Consider the following 17,540-nt stretch of genomic DNA (forward strand, 5'->3'; position numbering starts at 1 on the left):
CAGGTCCACAGCTGCTCCTTGGGAGAAAGATGGGCAGTCTTCTCTCATGCAATTTATAGCCTCTGAAAACCTGCTGGAGGGTCAGCAATGAATTGTTTTAATGGCATGCAACAAGTAAAACCCTTTTTTTGGATGTAGCTACTTTGACAATTTGAAGAAACCCTCTGAGGCTGTTCTTTGGGGTAGGGTATACTGGAACTTCTAAAAGCAGGAGTTTCCTCCTCAGGATAACGTCCCAACACGATCAGTCCCTGAAAATCTTCTACTCTGATAAAATCTGATGGATACATGCAGTTTCCTCTTCAACTGCAAAACAGAAATAAGTGGCTCTACTCCCTGTGTGTTAATGAATGTTTAATCCTGTTCTGAGTCAGGTACCTCTTCCCATGTGCCAGGCTTTGTCCCCCCAAAATAGAGAGTGATTTAGAAGACAATCTCAGAGAGTTTAGGTTGTTTTACAATACTAAATTCTCTAAGATCTAGTGGTAAGGGGTTGTGCTTCCAACCCATAGGCTGATGGTTCTAATCTACCAGCTGCTCATTAGGAGAAAGGGAGTCTTCTGTGCAATTTACAGTCTCTGAAAGTCCATGGGAGGTTCACCTATGAGTTTTTTCTGACTTGACATAACACCACCACCACCATCACAGCAATAATGCTATAGTGGCAACAGTATGAAAAGGATGTTTTTGTGCCCCATTCGATCCCTTCCCACTTTCAGCTTCCTCCCCAGACCAGCCAAGATCCCAGCTCAGCCTCCACAGCATTGGTTCTTGTTTCACTTACGTGGAAGGTTGGAGAGAGCACTGTGGCACTGATTCTGGTAAGACTGAGGGCAGAGGCTCAGAAAAACTCCTTGATCCACAGCCCCCTTCCTGACAAGTACTACTGTCCTCCAGGAAGACCCCTGTGGCCCCGACTCTGAAGCACATAGGGAGATTGGGGGAGAGGCCTGTACTTCAGGCCAAAAGACTTGGTACAAAAAAAAAACCCTGCGAGTGATGTGGAGATAATTGTTAAAAATGTATTCTTTTTATTATGTGATTTGAGTGAAAGTTTACAAACTTTAAAAAAGTTTACAAAGTTTAAAAATGGTTCTTCATTCAACCGTTCATACATGTTTTATAACATTAATTATAATGCTCAAAACATAATTATACGTTTCCCACTTACTGCTATTTGGGTTTCCATTAATCTTTCTGTGAGATTTCTTCCTGGCTTCAGTGTTTTATCCTTTTACCATATAGTCTTGTCTGCTGTTTGACTGAAAATTGAGTCACAGCATTGAGTCTTGTTTCAGGTTTGATGGGTGACTAAGGGCCATTGTCTCAGGTGTACATCAGTCTCTGGCAGTAAGCATGGCTGTTTTCACATTTCACCCCACTCTATCCAGGCTCTTCTGTGACACCTTTAAGAATGGTCAGTGGAGGTGACTGGGCACCATCTAGTGCCTCTGGGTCATGGAGGTTGAGGTTTTGTGTTCCTCAGGACTCTAAATCTGCTTTGCTCTTACTTTGTTTTTCTTTCTTTGGTGTTCACAGTCCTGGAGGGAAAGCTCTCCTGGAGGTGGGAGAAAAAGGAGACCCCAACTGCAGAGAGAAGCACAGGCCAAGACCCAAATTCCACAGCCCAGGCCTTGATGGGAGGGTGATTTCTGATGTGCTGCTTGCTATTCTCAAGGCACTGTTCATTGGGCGTCTACAGGAGAAGGTCGAGAGGAGAGTTGTTCCTCATGCTGTTTTCTCCCCTGTGAATCTCCAAGCTTCCTCTTGGTTCTACTCTATTCCCCTCCTGTTGAATAGACCACATCAGCTGGGCTCATGAACACTCACCTCCAGCCTTGGGTGTAGGATAGCCAAATCCATGTCTCTGAGAAGAGCCCTGGGATGTAGGGGGCCATGGTGGAAGCCCCTTTCCCAGCTGTTGGATGTAATAGTTCTTGTTCTCCATGTCCTCCCTGTCTGACTTCCATTCCCACATAGGCAGTGATAGGCTTGAGGTCAGGAAGAGATCATCCCGGGGGGAAGGTGGTAATGAGGCATCTGTCAGTAAAAGCAGACGTGTGTGTGTGTGTGTGTGTGTGTGTGTGTGTGTCTGTGTGTGTGTGTGTGTGTATCTCTGTGTGTGTGTGTGTGTGTGTGTGTGTGTCTGTGTGTGTATTCACCTTCAGCCCTAGGGACCCATTTAGGGCAGCTGACCCATGCACACACTTAGCCCTAAAGCTAATCCCAACTCAGCCATCAATCCTGGTGGCTATAGTGCTAAGGGCTCCAACTCTCACAAAAAGAGAAATTGTTCCTTGATCTCTTTAGAGTGGATAGCTCAAACTATTTCTTTCCAGCCTAGCTCTGACCTTCTCCCTTGTTTCTCTCTTATGGGCTCCTTTGTCTTGAATGATCCTTGCCCTCAAGTTTGCCACAAACCTGGCTACTTTTCTTTGGGGCAAACGGTGAAGTAAGGTTGGTGAGATAGGCATGGGAGTATGAAGGCAACATGGGGATATGCAGAGTGGGCACAGCAGGCCTTTCTGCCCGTGTAGAGGTAGTGGCCACACTGTGCTAGCTATACAAGGATGCGAGTCTAGCTGCTCACCAACTCAGCCACTGACAGGGTGAGAGGAAAAGTTTGAAAGTTTCAGCGGAAATAGAAGTTCCTGGTATTGAGAAGACCTATGAAACACTGGATTAAACAGAAGAGCCAATGGAACAACATCCCTGAAGTCCAGCTCTAGATAAGAAGTCAATGTGGATAAGGCAGAGGATTGAACAGTATAATTGACTACCTCCAGGCTTTAGAACAATTTGTTTCCTATTGAGTGATCTTGGGCAAACTAACAACCCTATCTTACAATGTCCTCATTTGGAAAAGAGGAGTAAAGAATATCCCTCAAAGAGTTGTTAATATTAATGTAAATAAAACATGTATCACTGTGTCTGGAACATTAATCATCTATGAAGGTGGTAATGATGCAGGTGATTAGGAAGTTCTGCCTTTTTTTCTGGGAAGAAGGGACAATTTTCTCAGAGCTATGCCTACTTCAAAGGTGTGAAAATGAAGGGTAAGATGGGGTGACTTTGCATACCAGTGAAGACACAGTCTGCCTCCTTGAGCTCCAGACCAAGGCCGAAGCTGTCCACAGCCACTGCCAGAGCCCGGGCGAAGTGGGCATCGGCGAGAAAGGAGCCATCCGAAGAACTGACGAGGCTGGCTCTGGCGCTGGGGACATTATCCTCAGAGGCCGAGCCCCAGCCGTTGGCTAAGGAGCCCTCGCTGGGTGTAGGAGTAGGGCAGGGCCGAGGGGGGCACAGCAGTCCTCCTACCTCAGCCCCTGCCCCTCCCCCAGCCCTGCCCATATCTGCTAGCTCTGAAGCTGTGGGAACACTGATGTACCCGTAGGTGACAGGGGGTGATGGAGCCCTTGGTACAGGTGAGACACTGTTCCTGAGAAGAGACAAAACAGGAGATAGAAAGAGGGTTAAGGTGGAGTATGGGGAGGGATCTCTGGTGGCTTAGTGGCAAGGAGTTGCACTGCTGATCCAAAGGCACGTGGTTCAAATCTACCAGAAGTTATGCAGGAGAAAAGATGGGCAATCTCCTCCTACATGATTTATTACTTCTAGAAACCCACTAGAGCATCAGCTATGAATTAGTTCCAACTTGATAGTATATTACAATAGGGTGGACAGCAGAAGCATTCCAGTTGAGGCAGTGGTGGGTATGCCCCTGCATATATGCCTGTCTACAATTCTCTGGATATCCCTCAGATCACTCACCTGGGGGTCTCTTCACCCTCACTAAGCTCCAGGCACAAGGCTACCTCCTCAGGTGTCAGCACACTGTCCTGATCTTCCTCCAAGGATGATAGTGAAGAGCTGGAGAGGCAACTAGAAGCCAGACTGGGACCAGAAAGGGAAGAGGCCCGGGGGCTGGAGGGGGTAGGAGGACCTGAAGGGGCATGGATGGGGATGGAGACTGCTGGTAGAGGAAATGGGGAGGATGGTTTGGACTCTGCCACGTTCCTGGTTGGAGAGAGAGTGATGGGAGCATGTTAGTGCAATTCTTGAGTCCATGTCCACCCCTCTCCCAGCTCCAGTTTAACCCAGTAAGTACCCCACACCCTCCAGCACCACTTCCTGACCCCATGCCTTCTTACTGGGTCTGTTGACACTGAGTGGGACTTCCGTGAGGAGAGGGTGGTGCAGATGGCAGAGCGTGAGTAGCTAGTTCATTTGAGGAGCTGAGGAGCTGGGGTCCCAGGGCCCTCCAGGCAACCAATGTTCGGGGCATAGCACCTGGGGAGCAATAGCCCGGATGTGAGGATGGCACAGTCACAGCAGCCCCAGACCCAGCCTGGCTGTGCAGCCAGCCAGCCAGCATCTCCTCAGGGACAGGAGGAGCCAGACACAGGGCTGGGTCTGGTGGACTCCCACATCCTGCTTTACCCCCTTCTCTTCTCTCTCAGGGACTACCTGTTACCTGGGCTTTGAGAAAAGTTCTTGGAACTTCTACCTCCCAACTTCCAGGCCCAGTGTTCCATGGGGTGGTTGGCCTGCAGCAGTGGGGAGCTGTTGGCCTGGTGCAGCTCTGCAAAGGGCAGAGAAAGCTGTTAGGGGACAAACCAGACCCCAACCACAGGATCCATCGTCAGTTATGTTATTCAGTTAAGCCTGTAGCCCCTGGCACCCAGAAAAGAAGCAAGTATTGTCATGCATGCTCTTCACTCCCCTCCAGCTTCACCCGGGTAGGTATGATTGGGTTGAAAGAATATTTCGCTTAGAGACAAAAGACCTCCATTCACAGCCTGGCTCGGCCGCATATAAACTGAGGCTAGAACACAAGGGAGCTCTAGTAGTTTAGTGGTTAAGAAGTTACACTGCCACCCTCACCACTACTAGGCTCTGCCTTTCCTTCCCATCCTTACCCTGCTTCTTTTTGGCCTTCCAGGCCTCAGCAGGGGCCAAAGACAAGCGAGGAGAAGCATGTCTTCGGCAGCTGCAGAGGCTGTCAGAACTGGGCCAGGGATGGGAAAGCTGGGCCAGATGAGGTGGGAGGCTCCTGGCAGCTGGGGCCGGGGGGCTTGGTCGGGTTGGGGGGCTGGAGGGGATCTCTGTGATGAGGGAGCCATAAAAAGAGCTGGTGTCTGGAAGTAGGGGCACACCAGGGCTTCGGGGGTCCCAAGAGATCACTGTGAGAAAAACGATAAGAGGAATTACGGACTGTACAGCCCACCCCAGTCACCACCATGTCTAGGGTGTGGGCTCTGCCCCAGGTGTTGCCCCTAGTGTGTATGCTCACAGGAGCTCCGGCCATCCGGGGCATCTCGGGGGTCACCTCCCAGACGGCTGCTGAGGCTGCTGCTGCTGCTCAAGTTCCGAGAGCCAGATGTGGAACGCCAGGTGTCTGCCAGCCAGGGGGAGTCACTGTGGTCTACCCTGGGTCAATGGCAGGGCAAGGTGAAAGAGGGGTGAGGTAAGAACCTCCTCCACCAACACCACCAGCTCAGAAGGTGGCAGAGCATTGAGGAGCTCTTCACAGTCCTCTTAGACCTCTGACTCATGCCTCTCACTAAATGTCCCTGTCTCTCTAGAGACCGGTGAGAATTCAAGAGCTAGGAGGTGTTAATGAAATTAAGAGGCTAAGGAGAGATATCATCCAAAGCCAGACATAGCAGGATGGAGACTATATATGCTGAAAAGCAGCCATGCAACACTCAGCAAGCAATCTGCCTCTCCCAGCCCATCTGTAAAATGTGAACACCATAGTGCCTTTCATAGAAAGTGGATGCTGGGAGGGTGAGCAGGGAAATGCAAGGCCACTGGGCTGGCAGAAGAGACACTTGCTGCCTCAATGCTGGCTTCACTCTAGTCTTGTTCCCTTTGAACCAGGCACTAGGTCAGATGTCTGAGAAAGCTAGCAGCAGGGATCTAAATAAGGCACTCCTCTGGCTATAAACCCTCAGTGGCTCCCCAAGCTCACAGATGCCTACCCTTATTTTTGCCCCGACCTGCCTTGCAGATAGTGCCTCAGCCAGAGCAAATGGCTTGCTTTTCTCCATGGCCATGGCAGGCTATTTCTTGCTGCCCCTCTGTCTTTTCTCTTGTTGCCAAGGGAATTCCAGGGTAAATGTGGAAAGGCCTTCCTCCTGTGTAGCCCCAATCATGTATCTTGTACACATACACATCTGTGGTGGGGCTCCCAGTGCCTGACTACCCTCATGCTGATGGGGCTGCTACTACATGACAGAGTTCCTATCAAATGGTGGTTTTATAAATGAGTGCAAGAATAAAACAATCTCATGGGAATGGCCCTCATGGACATTGGAAAAGGTCCCAGGGGAGCCAGAGAAGCTTCAGGGTGGAGCTGGCAAAGCTGGAGGGAAGGCCCACAGAAAACTCAGAAAAATACAACAGCCAGCTTGGTAACTCATGCTGGGCTGAGAAACAGGCAGACTGATTCCATTAAAATGGCAGGCCACAGTACTCCATAAACACTTGCTAAAAGATGCAGTCCTAGGATGTTAAGCCTGCTGGGTGAAGCCTGGCAGGAACAGAGCAGGACCAGGCAGGGAAGACAGTGCAAATGACTGCCTGCTATAAAGCAGCCTGTGGCTCTTCCCTGGGTATCTTCATGCACATCCTGGATTTGTTCTGGCAGCCACAGCTGGAACAGAAGTAGGTAAGGCAAGTCCTGTTTTGGGGACACAGTGATGAAGTCCAGGAATCTCTTGTGGTTTAGTGGTAAGGAGCTGCACTGCCAACCCAAAGGCACATGGTTCAAATTCACTAGCCACTCCTCAGGAGAAAGATGGGCAGTCTATGTCCATGTGATTTACAGCCTCTGAAAATCCGTTGGCTGCCCGCTGAGTTGTTTCTGACTTGACAGTACAGAACAACAACATAACATGTTCTGGATGGAGGACACCCTCTGCTGGAGCTGTGGGTATATTACAGTGACCTTTCTATCACTAGGTATCACTGAGTGCACTGGGTATACAGGAAAAAAGAATTAAAGTTAAGTCTTATCCTTTTATGTTATACATCTTCCATTTAGCAGACTGAGACAGCAGAGGACAGTGCAGTGTGTATTAGTAGATGTTGGTGGCAAAAATAATAGTTCAGAGGTCGACCTCAGGCAAAGCTTAAATTTCATGTCTCTGTTTCATCACCTGTCAGGTGATGTGATAGGACCATTAATGAAAGAGAAGTTAATTCTCACTTAGGATTCAAGAGTGATTCTGATACTAAGATCGCAACCAGAGTGGCAGTAGGGGAGACTGGTACTCTGTCTAAATTCTGTCTCAGCCCCTCTGCCTCTCCCATCCCACTCCAGGGCTCTGTCCTGCCTCTCACCTGTGTTTTAGGATGGCATCCTCACTGGTATATCGGTATAGACCTGGGAGAGGGCAGGAGGAAAGTTAAACCTGACATCTCCATCACATGGCTGGAAAGCTGACCCTCCTGCTACATTGTGGCTGGACCCAGGGGATGCTGACCAGCTGGGGATCCCTCATCCTTACCTGGGCCCAGGTGTACCCCAGCTTGGCATCTGTGGTAGATACACATGACGGTACCAAGAAACAAGAGCCAGAGCAGGACCCCCAAGCTGATGATGACTTCTGGCCGCCTCAGAGTGGCCCTCAGTTTCTCCAGGGTCCAAGGCCCATGACTGCTAGGCTCTCGGGCAGCTCGTTCCATGGCCTGCTCTATATGGGATTTGGAGCTCAGAGGATGGGCAGGTGGTGGAAGCAGGACATTTGAGAATGGAAGAAGGGGAAAGGCAGGTGGGGCTGAGGGTTGAAGGGTATGGGCAGGCTAGTGCACACAAGCCTCACCTAAAAGGAGACACACTGGGCTACTGGGCTCCCCAGCCCCAGCACCGGTGACCGCAGCCACTTGCACACAGTAGGAGCCTGAGGAGCGGGTGGCGATTTCCAGCTGGGTCTGCTCGCTGTCCACGGTCCAATTGCCTGGAGGCAGTGAGGTGTTGCCTATGCTCCAGACCTGGACACAAGCAGATGTGGGCAGCTGTTCCTCTGGACCATCTCAGCCACAGGTCCGTCATCTCTAAACCAGCCTTTGGGCACCTGGTTAATCTTCTCTGCCATCCTCACACGTACTCAGACATCCTATTTCCTCCCCCTTTCCAAAGAGAGTGAGACTTCTCTCCCAGCACTGACAGAGGAGGAACCAAAATGTAACCTGCCCTGGTTTGCCTTAGAACAAGCTTCTTCTCTGTGCTTCAGAGTCACCTGGAGCACTTGTTAAAATGCAGGATTCCAGGTCCTGTGCTGATTCAGTAGGGCTGAAATGGTGTTATTTTGCCAATAATTTGGCTCTTACCTCATGGTGACCCCACACACAATGGAGCTTTCATCCTGCTACCCAGTGCTGCAGTAGCCCCATAATCAGACCAGATAGTAGTGACCCACAGGAGTTAGCATTGGCTGATTTTTGGAAGCAGATAGCCAGGACTTTCCTCCTAGTCTTTCTTATCTGAAAGTTCCATGGAAATCTGCTCAGCATCACAGCAATGCACAAACATCCACAGATAGGCAGGGATGACTGCATGATTGGCTGACAATAAAACAGGTTTTCTAAATGAAAGGAGAGAATCCGGCAACTGAACCAACAATGTCCCATCAGGCTTGGAGCAAGGAACAAGAATTTATATTTGTGAAGATGGTGCAAGATGCAGATCTGTTTTATATTGGTGTTATTAGGAGTCAAAGTCAACTCAGTAGCACGATGCAAGTTTTCAGGCATTGACTCAGCAACAATGCTTTGAGCATCATTGTCTTAGAGCTTTCAAGTCAGAAACAGCCTGGCTTGGCTCTTGGTTCTTAGAACTGTGATCTTACTCTCATTACCCTTATCTCTGTGTAAATTGAGATATAACCCAGACAGGAGATAGATCACCAAGTGAAGCATCTAGCAGTGTCTGGAAGCATTAAGTTCCTGCTCAGGAAATGTGTGTGTTTCCTCTGCTTTTCTGCAGAGACTCTTTAGTCCTGCTTTTCAGGGCCCAAAGCAAGAGCATGGAGACTCTGGGGGGTGAGGGAGGGAAGGGTGTCCCTGTTGGAGAGGAATACCTGGTAGCTACGAATGATGCCATTGTGGTTTTCTGCAGGTGGTGGGATCCAGTTCACAAGGACGCTACCATTGTTGGATTTCAGGGTCACCTCTTGTGGAGGGGCATTGGGCACTGGAGAAGAGAGGGAGAAGAGGAAAGTGAGGACAAAGAGGGTCTAGGGAAAAGGTCGGAAGCAAGGGCATGGAGTTAGAACCCCAAGGGATTATGATTGGAAGGGAGTCCCCTACCAAAATGGGACAGAAAAGGCCAGAGGGTAGATTGCGTTCTATTCCTGACCTTGTTCGGGTAGCCTCAGAAGTAGCACATTGCTCTCAGGACCTTGAGCCCGGCCGGAGGATGGTCTCACTTTGAACTCATAATCTCGGCCCCAGTGGAGGCCAGTAAGCTCTGCACTCTGCCAACCAGCCAGCAGGACCTCTCCCCACGGAGCCGGAGCCAGAGCCGCCTGGTCTCCGGGGGCAGGCTGGGCCCTGAACAAGGCTGTGTAGGACTGAGCAGGGGCAGCAGGGCCACTCACCTGAGGAGGAGTGTAGGGGGAAAGGGAGGGTCAGAAAGCTCAGGGCCTCTCACTCTTTGAGTTTGGGCCTGGCTTTTACCCTGATATGCTGGGCCTCACCTTCCAGCTGAGCCACACAGCAGGCCCAGGCCTGGGGCTCTTGGCAGGATCAGGGTTCAGCAGGGTCACGTTTTCCAGTTGGATGCGCACAGCCAGAAGCTTCAGGGGCTCCTTGTGGTCCTGGGGATCTGGGGGGACATGAGATGGGGAATGTGACTCACACTAGAGTGGACTGCGGGGTGAGACATCTCGCATTCACTAAGAAACCATGACCAACTGACTTCCAGATCTAGAACACTCCAAGAAGCCCCAGTGGCCTAGTGCGTTACTGAAAGGTCCACAGCTGAAATCCACAAGGGACTCCCTGGGATGAAGATAGGTAATCTCCCCATATGTCTTTATAGAATGAGAGCCTCGGAAGCTGAGTAGAGGGTCGCCATGAACCAGAATAATCCCATTGGCAGTGAGTTTTTGGTCTGGCTTAGAGCAATCCTAAGGAATCTTGGTAGTGTGGTGGTCCAAGCATTTGGCTGCTAATCTGAGGATGATGGTTCAAACCCTTCAGGTACTCCAAGGAGACAGGAGGGGGCAGCCGGCTTCCACAGACTCCCAGCCTTGGGAACTCTGGAGCCCCTCTCCTTTGTCAGAACTGACTGCAGGGTAGTGGGGTTTTGTTTTTAAAGTCCACTGTAGACAGGGAGCTCTGTAGGCCTAGTGGTAAGGAGCTGCACTGTAAATCCCAAGTGCTGTGGTTCAAATCCACCAGCAGCTTGATGGGAGAAAGATGGGCAGTCTCTTCACGTGTAATTTACTGCTTCTGAAAACCTGCTGGAAGGTCAGTAGATGGAAAAATTTCCCACTAAATGTCCATCTAAACTCAGGCCTAGACGGAGCCCTGCCTACCCTAACCCCAGCCAAACCCAGACCACATCATTCTAATCAGAGTCCCTACCTTGACCCCAACTTTAAGTGACCTTTTGGCCTTACCTTGGATAGACACCCTGGCTGCCCGGCTCTCCCGTTGCCGGGCACTGTTGGTGGCCACACACATGTAGGTCCCTGAGTCACTCTTCTCTGCTCTTGTCATCAGTAGGGACCCATCGGACATCTGTCAAGGCCAGGGGTGTTGTGATGTTTATGTGAGGTTGAGCTCGCTGTCACCCCTCCTTCCTTTAGTCTAGGGAGGCCTGCCTGGAGGCCTTGGAAGGCATATCAGCTGTGACCAGGGCAAGATGAACTAAGGGACAGAGGTTAAACTCACCACGTACTGGCCTGGCTGTAGGACCAGGGGTTTCCCATCTTTCCACCATGAAACCGTAGGTTCCGGGAACCCCCAGGGCGGCTTGCACTCCAGGATAACCTGCTCGCCCACCATGGCCACTGTGTCCCGAGGCTGGACCTGGAAATCCTCCCGCAGCACTGTGGGCAAGCGGAGGATAGGCTACCCACCATATTTGCCCCATTCTGCTTTACCTAGTTCTTTGGTCTTTCTGCTGACTCTTCAGAGTCCCACAGTTCAAGTTTCTCAAAAGGATCCCCTGCCAGTCCTCCCTCTCATATGTCCTCTATACCTTCCCCACCCCAGGTGTGCCCCACCCAGGTGTGCCCCACCCAGCTGTGCCCCATCCCAGCTGTGCCCCACCCCAGGTGCACCCGATTCAGCCTTCTCAGGCCCTCACCAGTCACAAACAGCTGAGCACCTCGGCTGACAGCTGTGCCCAGGTGATTGCTGGCCTCACAGGTGTAGATGCCCAAGTCAGGGGGAAGGGCCTGACCATCATTGGCACGTCCCTGGGCTGGGGGCCGCATCAGCAAGAGAGTGCCATCAGGAAGGAGGTGGTAAAGGTCTGGGGGTGTCATGCTCAGGGGCTGCCCATTCAGCAGCCAGCGGATGGTGGGAGGTGGCTGGCCTGAGGCACGGCAGTTCATCCTGGCGGGGCCCGGGCCCTGGAGCAGCTGGTCCTGGGGGTGGACGAGGATCTGGGGTGGGGAGTCTTCAGCCATGCCTCCTGAGAGGAGTGGATCCCGGGGTGACTATCAACAGGACCCTCATACCCAATCTCTCTCTCTCTCTCTACACACACACACACCACACCACACCACACCCCCCCACCTCATGGCAGGGTGGCAGACTGGAAGAGGTCCATGCTACTCACCCATGCAGAGTAGAAGCAGGAACGTCAGTGGCCTCCCTGCTCTGAGGAGGCCCACTCCTCTAGGGCCCATGGCTGCCCTCAGGCCTCTGTCCTGGCCTCAAGCACTTTGTCTGCTGCTCTGGATTCCAGAGTGGAGGGAGAAGGAGGGGTGGGGCTGCTGTGGTAGTTGTTTGTGACGGAGACTGCCCAGGAGGGAAGCAGCTTGGAGGAAACTGATGCTTCCTGTCTGGCCCTCACAGCCTTGGTGTGCAAGTAGAGAGCAGAGGGGTGAAACTCTCTGACTTTGACTCTCACCATAACCCTTGACCCTGACTCCAGCCCTATGATTCACTTTGTGATCCAATCAGGTATTTTTTAATGACTATTTTCACGCTAAGCATAATTCCAAGCACATTATTTAAACTTTTAGGACTAAACCTCTACTTAAACCTTATCCTTGAGTATCAGGCCTTACCCTTTTGCTTTCAATAGACCGTGGCTAGCATGGAACAGACATTCAGAGGCGAGATCTCAGGGACCACAGGAGAAGTTGAGGACACAAATAAAAGAGTGTCAGGTGAAAGCCTAAGTGGAGGGAAGCAGGGAAGTTTGACTTCACTAGGGTTAGGTAATGGGTGAGTGAAGAAGGTAGGAAAAAAAAGGGATGGGCTCGAAGTCTCAGCCCAAAGTCTCTGTCCATATTCTCCTCAAGGAAAGATGAAGGAAGTTTCTGTGAGGCCATGGGCAGATTACTTAACCTCTGCAAGTCAGTTAGTGGGAATACCATATTTAAGACCAGATGTTAGGTGCTTTTGAACTGAGTGACCCTATGAACAACAGATCTGAACCCTATTCTATCCTGTGCCATCCTCACAATCTCTGACATATATGAACCCATTGCTGCAATTACTGTCAATCCACGTGGATGACAGTATTCCTCTCTTTTGCCATCCCTCCACCTTCCCAGGCATGATGTCCCTCTCCAAGAAACAACCTCTCCTAACAACATGTCCAAAATATGTGAGACAAAGTTTTATCATCCTTGCCTTCAGGAAGCACTCTGGCTGCACCTTCTCCAAGACATATCTCTTCTTTTGACAGTTCATCGGGTAGTCATTATTCTTCTCCAACACCAAAGCTCAAAAGCATCAATTCTTCCTAGGTCATCATTACTCATTGTTCAACTCTCAGATGCATAGCAAGTGATTGAAAAGACCATGGCCTGAATCAGGTGCACCTTAGTCTTCAAACTGAGATTGTTGCTCCTCAATAATTTTGAGAGGTCTCTGATGGCAGGCTTTCCCAGTACAGTATGTCTTCTGATCTCTTGACTGCTGATACCAAGTGCATTGCTTGTGGATTCAAGTAAGATGAAGTAATTGACAGTGTTAATCTTTTCTGGGAAGTGAAATGAGACAGAGCATGAAACCAGTTAGCACAGTACCTGATATATGAGAAATGATTAGTAAAAGTTCTTCAGTATTGTTTTTAGATACATCCTGTTCTGAGACCATCTAAGTGTCCTTGGCGGGGATGGTTTTCAGACCCTGTAAAGATGAGATGATTACAATGAATTCCCTTTAAGAGTTGTTCCAGTCCTGAAACCCCTGTCACATGGTTCTGCACCCCCTCCCTAAAGGCCCACTGCCCACACTCAGAGCCCTGCTCCTGTTTACAGGTCTCTTCCTTCCAAATCTGGAATCTCAGCCATTTCCTGGAGCTGTTCCCAGAAGCCTAAGCCAGGCTCTGGGGGCTCAGCGGAAGTGTCAGCCTTTGTTTCCAATTGTTCTTGGCCAGCTCCTCTAGGGGTGGGGGCTTGCCCAGCTGACCTCCCCCACCTCAGTTCCTCACTCCCCCAGACATGTGCTGCTGCCTCTTCATCCTAACAGCCTGTGGGGAAGGATTCCTGCAGTCCTCCTCCCTCCCTTCAGAGGAGACAGAGCCAAGAACTCCAGGGTCTCTACAGGAGTGGGAGGCGTTTCCATGGGTAAAGAAAAGACCAATTGAAAATAACAGACAGAGCTGGAAGGATAGGAAGTGGGACTACAGAATCGAGCATGAGGTTTCAGATGAGACAAGATTGTTGATGTGAGGTGATGTTTGTGGAACAAACGGGCAGAGCGGGACAGAGTCCATGAAGTTCAAGCACTGTGGAGCCAGATTAGTGGAGAGTAACATTTGACTACATGGGTGTCAACCAAGGACAAGGATGACAGGCTGTGGGGAGATGCATGGACTGAATGAGGAGGCACTGCTGCGATGTCCCATAGGACATTAGCCCAGGGGTATGCCAGAGACAGAACCTCCAAGTCTGTCTGACCCCCTGGCTGCCTTTTCTCAAGAATTCTCCTGTCAGCACTTCTTCCACCCTTCTATTCCTAAGCTAAGGAGCTTTCGTGGTGTAGTCCACAGGGAGTTGTGCTGCTGACCGAAGGTGGCATCTCTCCACATAGTAGCTCCAAGGAAGAAAAATGGACATTCTACTCCCATGTGATCCATAGCTCTGAAAACTCCCTGGAGCTATGAGTCTGTTCCTATGAGTTTGAGGTTATTGAGTTCCAATGAATTTGAGGTTTTTGAGTTTATTTCTGCATCGGACTTAGTAACTTAGTGAACCAGGTTCTCCTGTAATGCTTCAGGGGCCTGGGATTCTATTCAAATCTCCACAGTGCAGCCCTGTTAGCTTCCTTCAGGGAACAAGGCTCACAGGAATTAAGTTACCCAACTACCTTGTGCTCAGCTGAGGAGTTACTTGTTATTGTTGAGTTCGATTCACAGAGACCCTATGAACAATATATCTGAACTCTGTCCTGTTCTGCACCGTCTTTACCATCCACAACACATTTGAGACAATTGCTGCTACCACTGTGTCAATCCATCTCAACGAGGGTCATCTTCTCCCTCCTAACAACATGTCCCAAATAGGTGAGATGAGTGAAGCTTCACCAGCCTTGTCTCCAAGGAACACTTTCTCCAAGACATATCTGTTTGTTCTTTTGGCAGTTCATGGGATAAACAGTACTCTTACCTAACACCACAGCATAAAGTCATCAGTTCTGCTCTTGTTATCCTTATGCATTGTTCAGTTCTCAGATGCATAGCAGGTGATTGAAAAGACTTTGGCTTGAATTATACACACCTTAGTCTTTAAACTGATAGCATTGCTCTTCAGGACTTTGGAGAGGCCCCTGACAGCAGAGGAGAGTGAGGGTGGACAAGTGAAACCTCAGAACAGAGCTGTGGCAGTCACAGCAGCCGGAGGAACTGTACCTGTGCCAGTGGAACTTGTATGCCCTCCTGCTATTGCTCACTGTTCACACACCCGCTAACCCTTCTAGACTCTGGAGTGTTTTAAGAAGGGGTTAGAACTGGGGGGAGGGTAATTACTGGGAGCTGCTCCTGTGGGACATCGGAGCACCTCTCCATTCAGTCAAAGCATCCAGGGTGCTTAGGGAGTGGAAGAATGACCACAAGACTTCCCAGCTGTGAGGTATGTCTGGATGGCTCCCAGAGAGCACGGTGCTCACTTCCAGCTACTTGGCTCCTCAGCATCCTGATTGTCTCATTTCCACAAATGAAGGAAGAGCCGACTGCATGAGTCATGAGGATGACCAGGGCTGGTTACCCAAGAAGCAAGGAGGCACAGGCTAATTTGTAAAGATATTTGATACAGGTTAGTAAATCATTCCTACAGATTAATAAATAAGCACAAGTTAGTTGTGTTTACCTTGTTTACTATCAGAGACTCAAAGTGTGAAAAGAGACAAATACCAGGTCTATGAAGAAGCAGAATCTTTAATGTGGTAGAAAAAATGTAAAACTGTCTTCTTGCCACTAGGCCACCAGAGATTAGAAAGTAAGCAAAAGCAAACCTGTGCTCCCCTTGCTTAATTAGTAATCTGGCACAGGGGATGATGTTAGTTGGTGGGGAAAACCCCCTCCCAAACCTCAAACTTACTGCCATCAAGTCAGAACTGACGCATATGCGGAATTTCAGAGGCTATAAATTGCATGAGAGGAGATTGTCCCTTCTTTCTCCTGAAGAGCATCTTGTGGAGCTGAACCATCTGCCTTGAGGTTGGCAGTGCAGCACCCCATCCACTAGGTCACCAGAGCTCCCGTCTTGGTAGGAGATGCTGTCAACTGTTATTTCAGGGAGGATGTGCTCTGGGTCCCAGGTGAACTGGATGGTGAGTTTACATATCATCCTCCTTCACCCCTTGCTTCTATTGTGCTTTGTATTTTTGCGAGTAACTCCTTAACTGCTTGTAAGAGGGGAAAAGAGGGGGAGGGACCAGGTATCCTTTTGAACTACTCTAGAGGGAGTGAGGTTTTGTTTTTTACTGAATGCTGCAAGAATTGAGGATTATTATTAGAGAATCTGATCATTTTCTTGCTATGTGGTGTATCAAATGAGTCTTTTCCTTCTATTTTGAATAATGCTTCCCTGAACATTGCTTTCTCTCTTCCTCTCCCTCTCCTTCTCCTTTTCCATCTCCCTCTCCTTCTTCCTCTCTTTCTCATTCTCTTTTATGCTTATGAGTGTTAATGAGTCTCTACTGAATTAACCCAGAAGTCGAATTTCTTGGGGTACAAACAAATATTCAACTTTATAATAGAAAACTATTCTCTAAATCAATAGTAACTGTGTCACTGAATCGCAGCAACAGTTGGTGGATTTAATTACTGTTATTCTAAGCATGTAAAACAGCATCTTCCTGTTTGTTTCTGTTTTTGTTTTTTTATCTTCTTATTTTATATGTGTGTGTGTGTGTCTGTGTGTGTACCGTCAAATCGGATCTGACTGGTACAGGAGGATACTGTCCCTCCTTTCCCGGCAGAGCATCTGGTGGATTTGAATTGTGCACCTGTGGGATTGCAGTGCAGCTTCTTGCCACTAGGCCACCAGAGCTCCCCTGCATCTTCCTGTTTTAATGCGCATTTGCCTGAATAAAATACCAAGCTGAGCATCTCTTCAAATGTTATAATCGTGAGCATCTCTTCTGGGAAACATCTGTTTCTGTCTTTTGTTCTAAGAGGTCAAGCAAGGAGTGATGTTGTCAAAAAGGCGATTGAAACAATAAGAAGACACACTAGAGTAAAAGAGTTGAATGGAAGATTTCAAAAGGTAGCTCCAGAAGACAAAATGTTATGACAGATTGTATAAAGAGCTGAAATTGGAGAATAAGAAGAGAAGAACTCACTTAGGATTTATCAAGAAGCTGGAAGAACTGAAAAACAAATTCAATCCTTGAGTTGCAATACTGAGAGAGGCTACAGACAAAATCTTGAATAAATCAGAAAGCATCAAAAGAAGATGAAGGAATATACAGATCATTGAACCAAAAAGAATTGGCCAACACAAATATTTCAGGAAGAACACTATGATCAAGAGCTAATGGTAATGAATGAAGAAGTTTAAGCTGCAATAAAGGTGTTGGCAAAAATAAGACCCCAGGAATTGATGGGATATAAATTAATATGTTTTAATTAGCAAATGTAATCCTAGACATGCTCACCAGCTTCTGTCAGGAAATTTGGGAGACAACTGCCTGGCCAATCGACTGGAAGAGATCTATATTTGTTTCCATTCCCAAGACAGGTGATCCAACAGAATGTGAAAATTATCAAACAATATCATTAATATCTTATGCAAGCAAAATATTGTTGAAAATCAACCATCTGTTAAAGAGATTATCTTCCTCACTTAATGGATTTTGTCTCTTTGTTAGACATCATTTGTGCCTAAGTGGATGGATTT

General features: G+C 48.9%; 1 protein-coding gene across 1 annotated transcript; it reads right to left on the bottom strand.

Annotated features, from left to right (window-relative positions):
* Positions 1 to 1,816: 1,816 nt before the first annotated feature.
* On the bottom strand, positions 1,817 to 11,648 carry ROBO4 (roundabout, axon guidance receptor, homolog 4 (Drosophila)). The gene is made up of 16 exons (XM_006892845.1): positions 11,324 to 11,648; positions 10,906 to 11,063; positions 10,632 to 10,752; positions 9,705 to 9,832; positions 9,365 to 9,605; positions 9,087 to 9,199; positions 7,830 to 7,998; positions 7,515 to 7,700; positions 7,348 to 7,390; positions 5,294 to 5,430; positions 4,920 to 5,183; positions 4,475 to 4,582; positions 4,152 to 4,290; positions 3,772 to 4,017; positions 3,081 to 3,439; positions 1,817 to 2,040 (listed from the first exon to the last, which is right to left on the bottom strand). Exons 1-16 carry the CDS (start codon positions 11,646 to 11,648, stop codon positions 1,817 to 1,819), a joined length of 2,961 nt encoding a protein of 986 aa, XP_006892907.1.
* Between the last annotated feature and the right edge of the window lie 5,892 nt (positions 11,649 to 17,540).

Source organism: Elephantulus edwardii, unplaced genomic scaffold (assembly GCF_000299155.1).
Source record: "Elephantulus edwardii isolate Elephantulus edwardi_28Jun2011 unplaced genomic scaffold, EleEdw1.0 scaffold00120, whole genome shotgun sequence".
NCBI classification, from domain to species: Eukaryota; Metazoa; Chordata; class Mammalia; order Macroscelidea; family Macroscelididae; genus Elephantulus; species Elephantulus edwardii.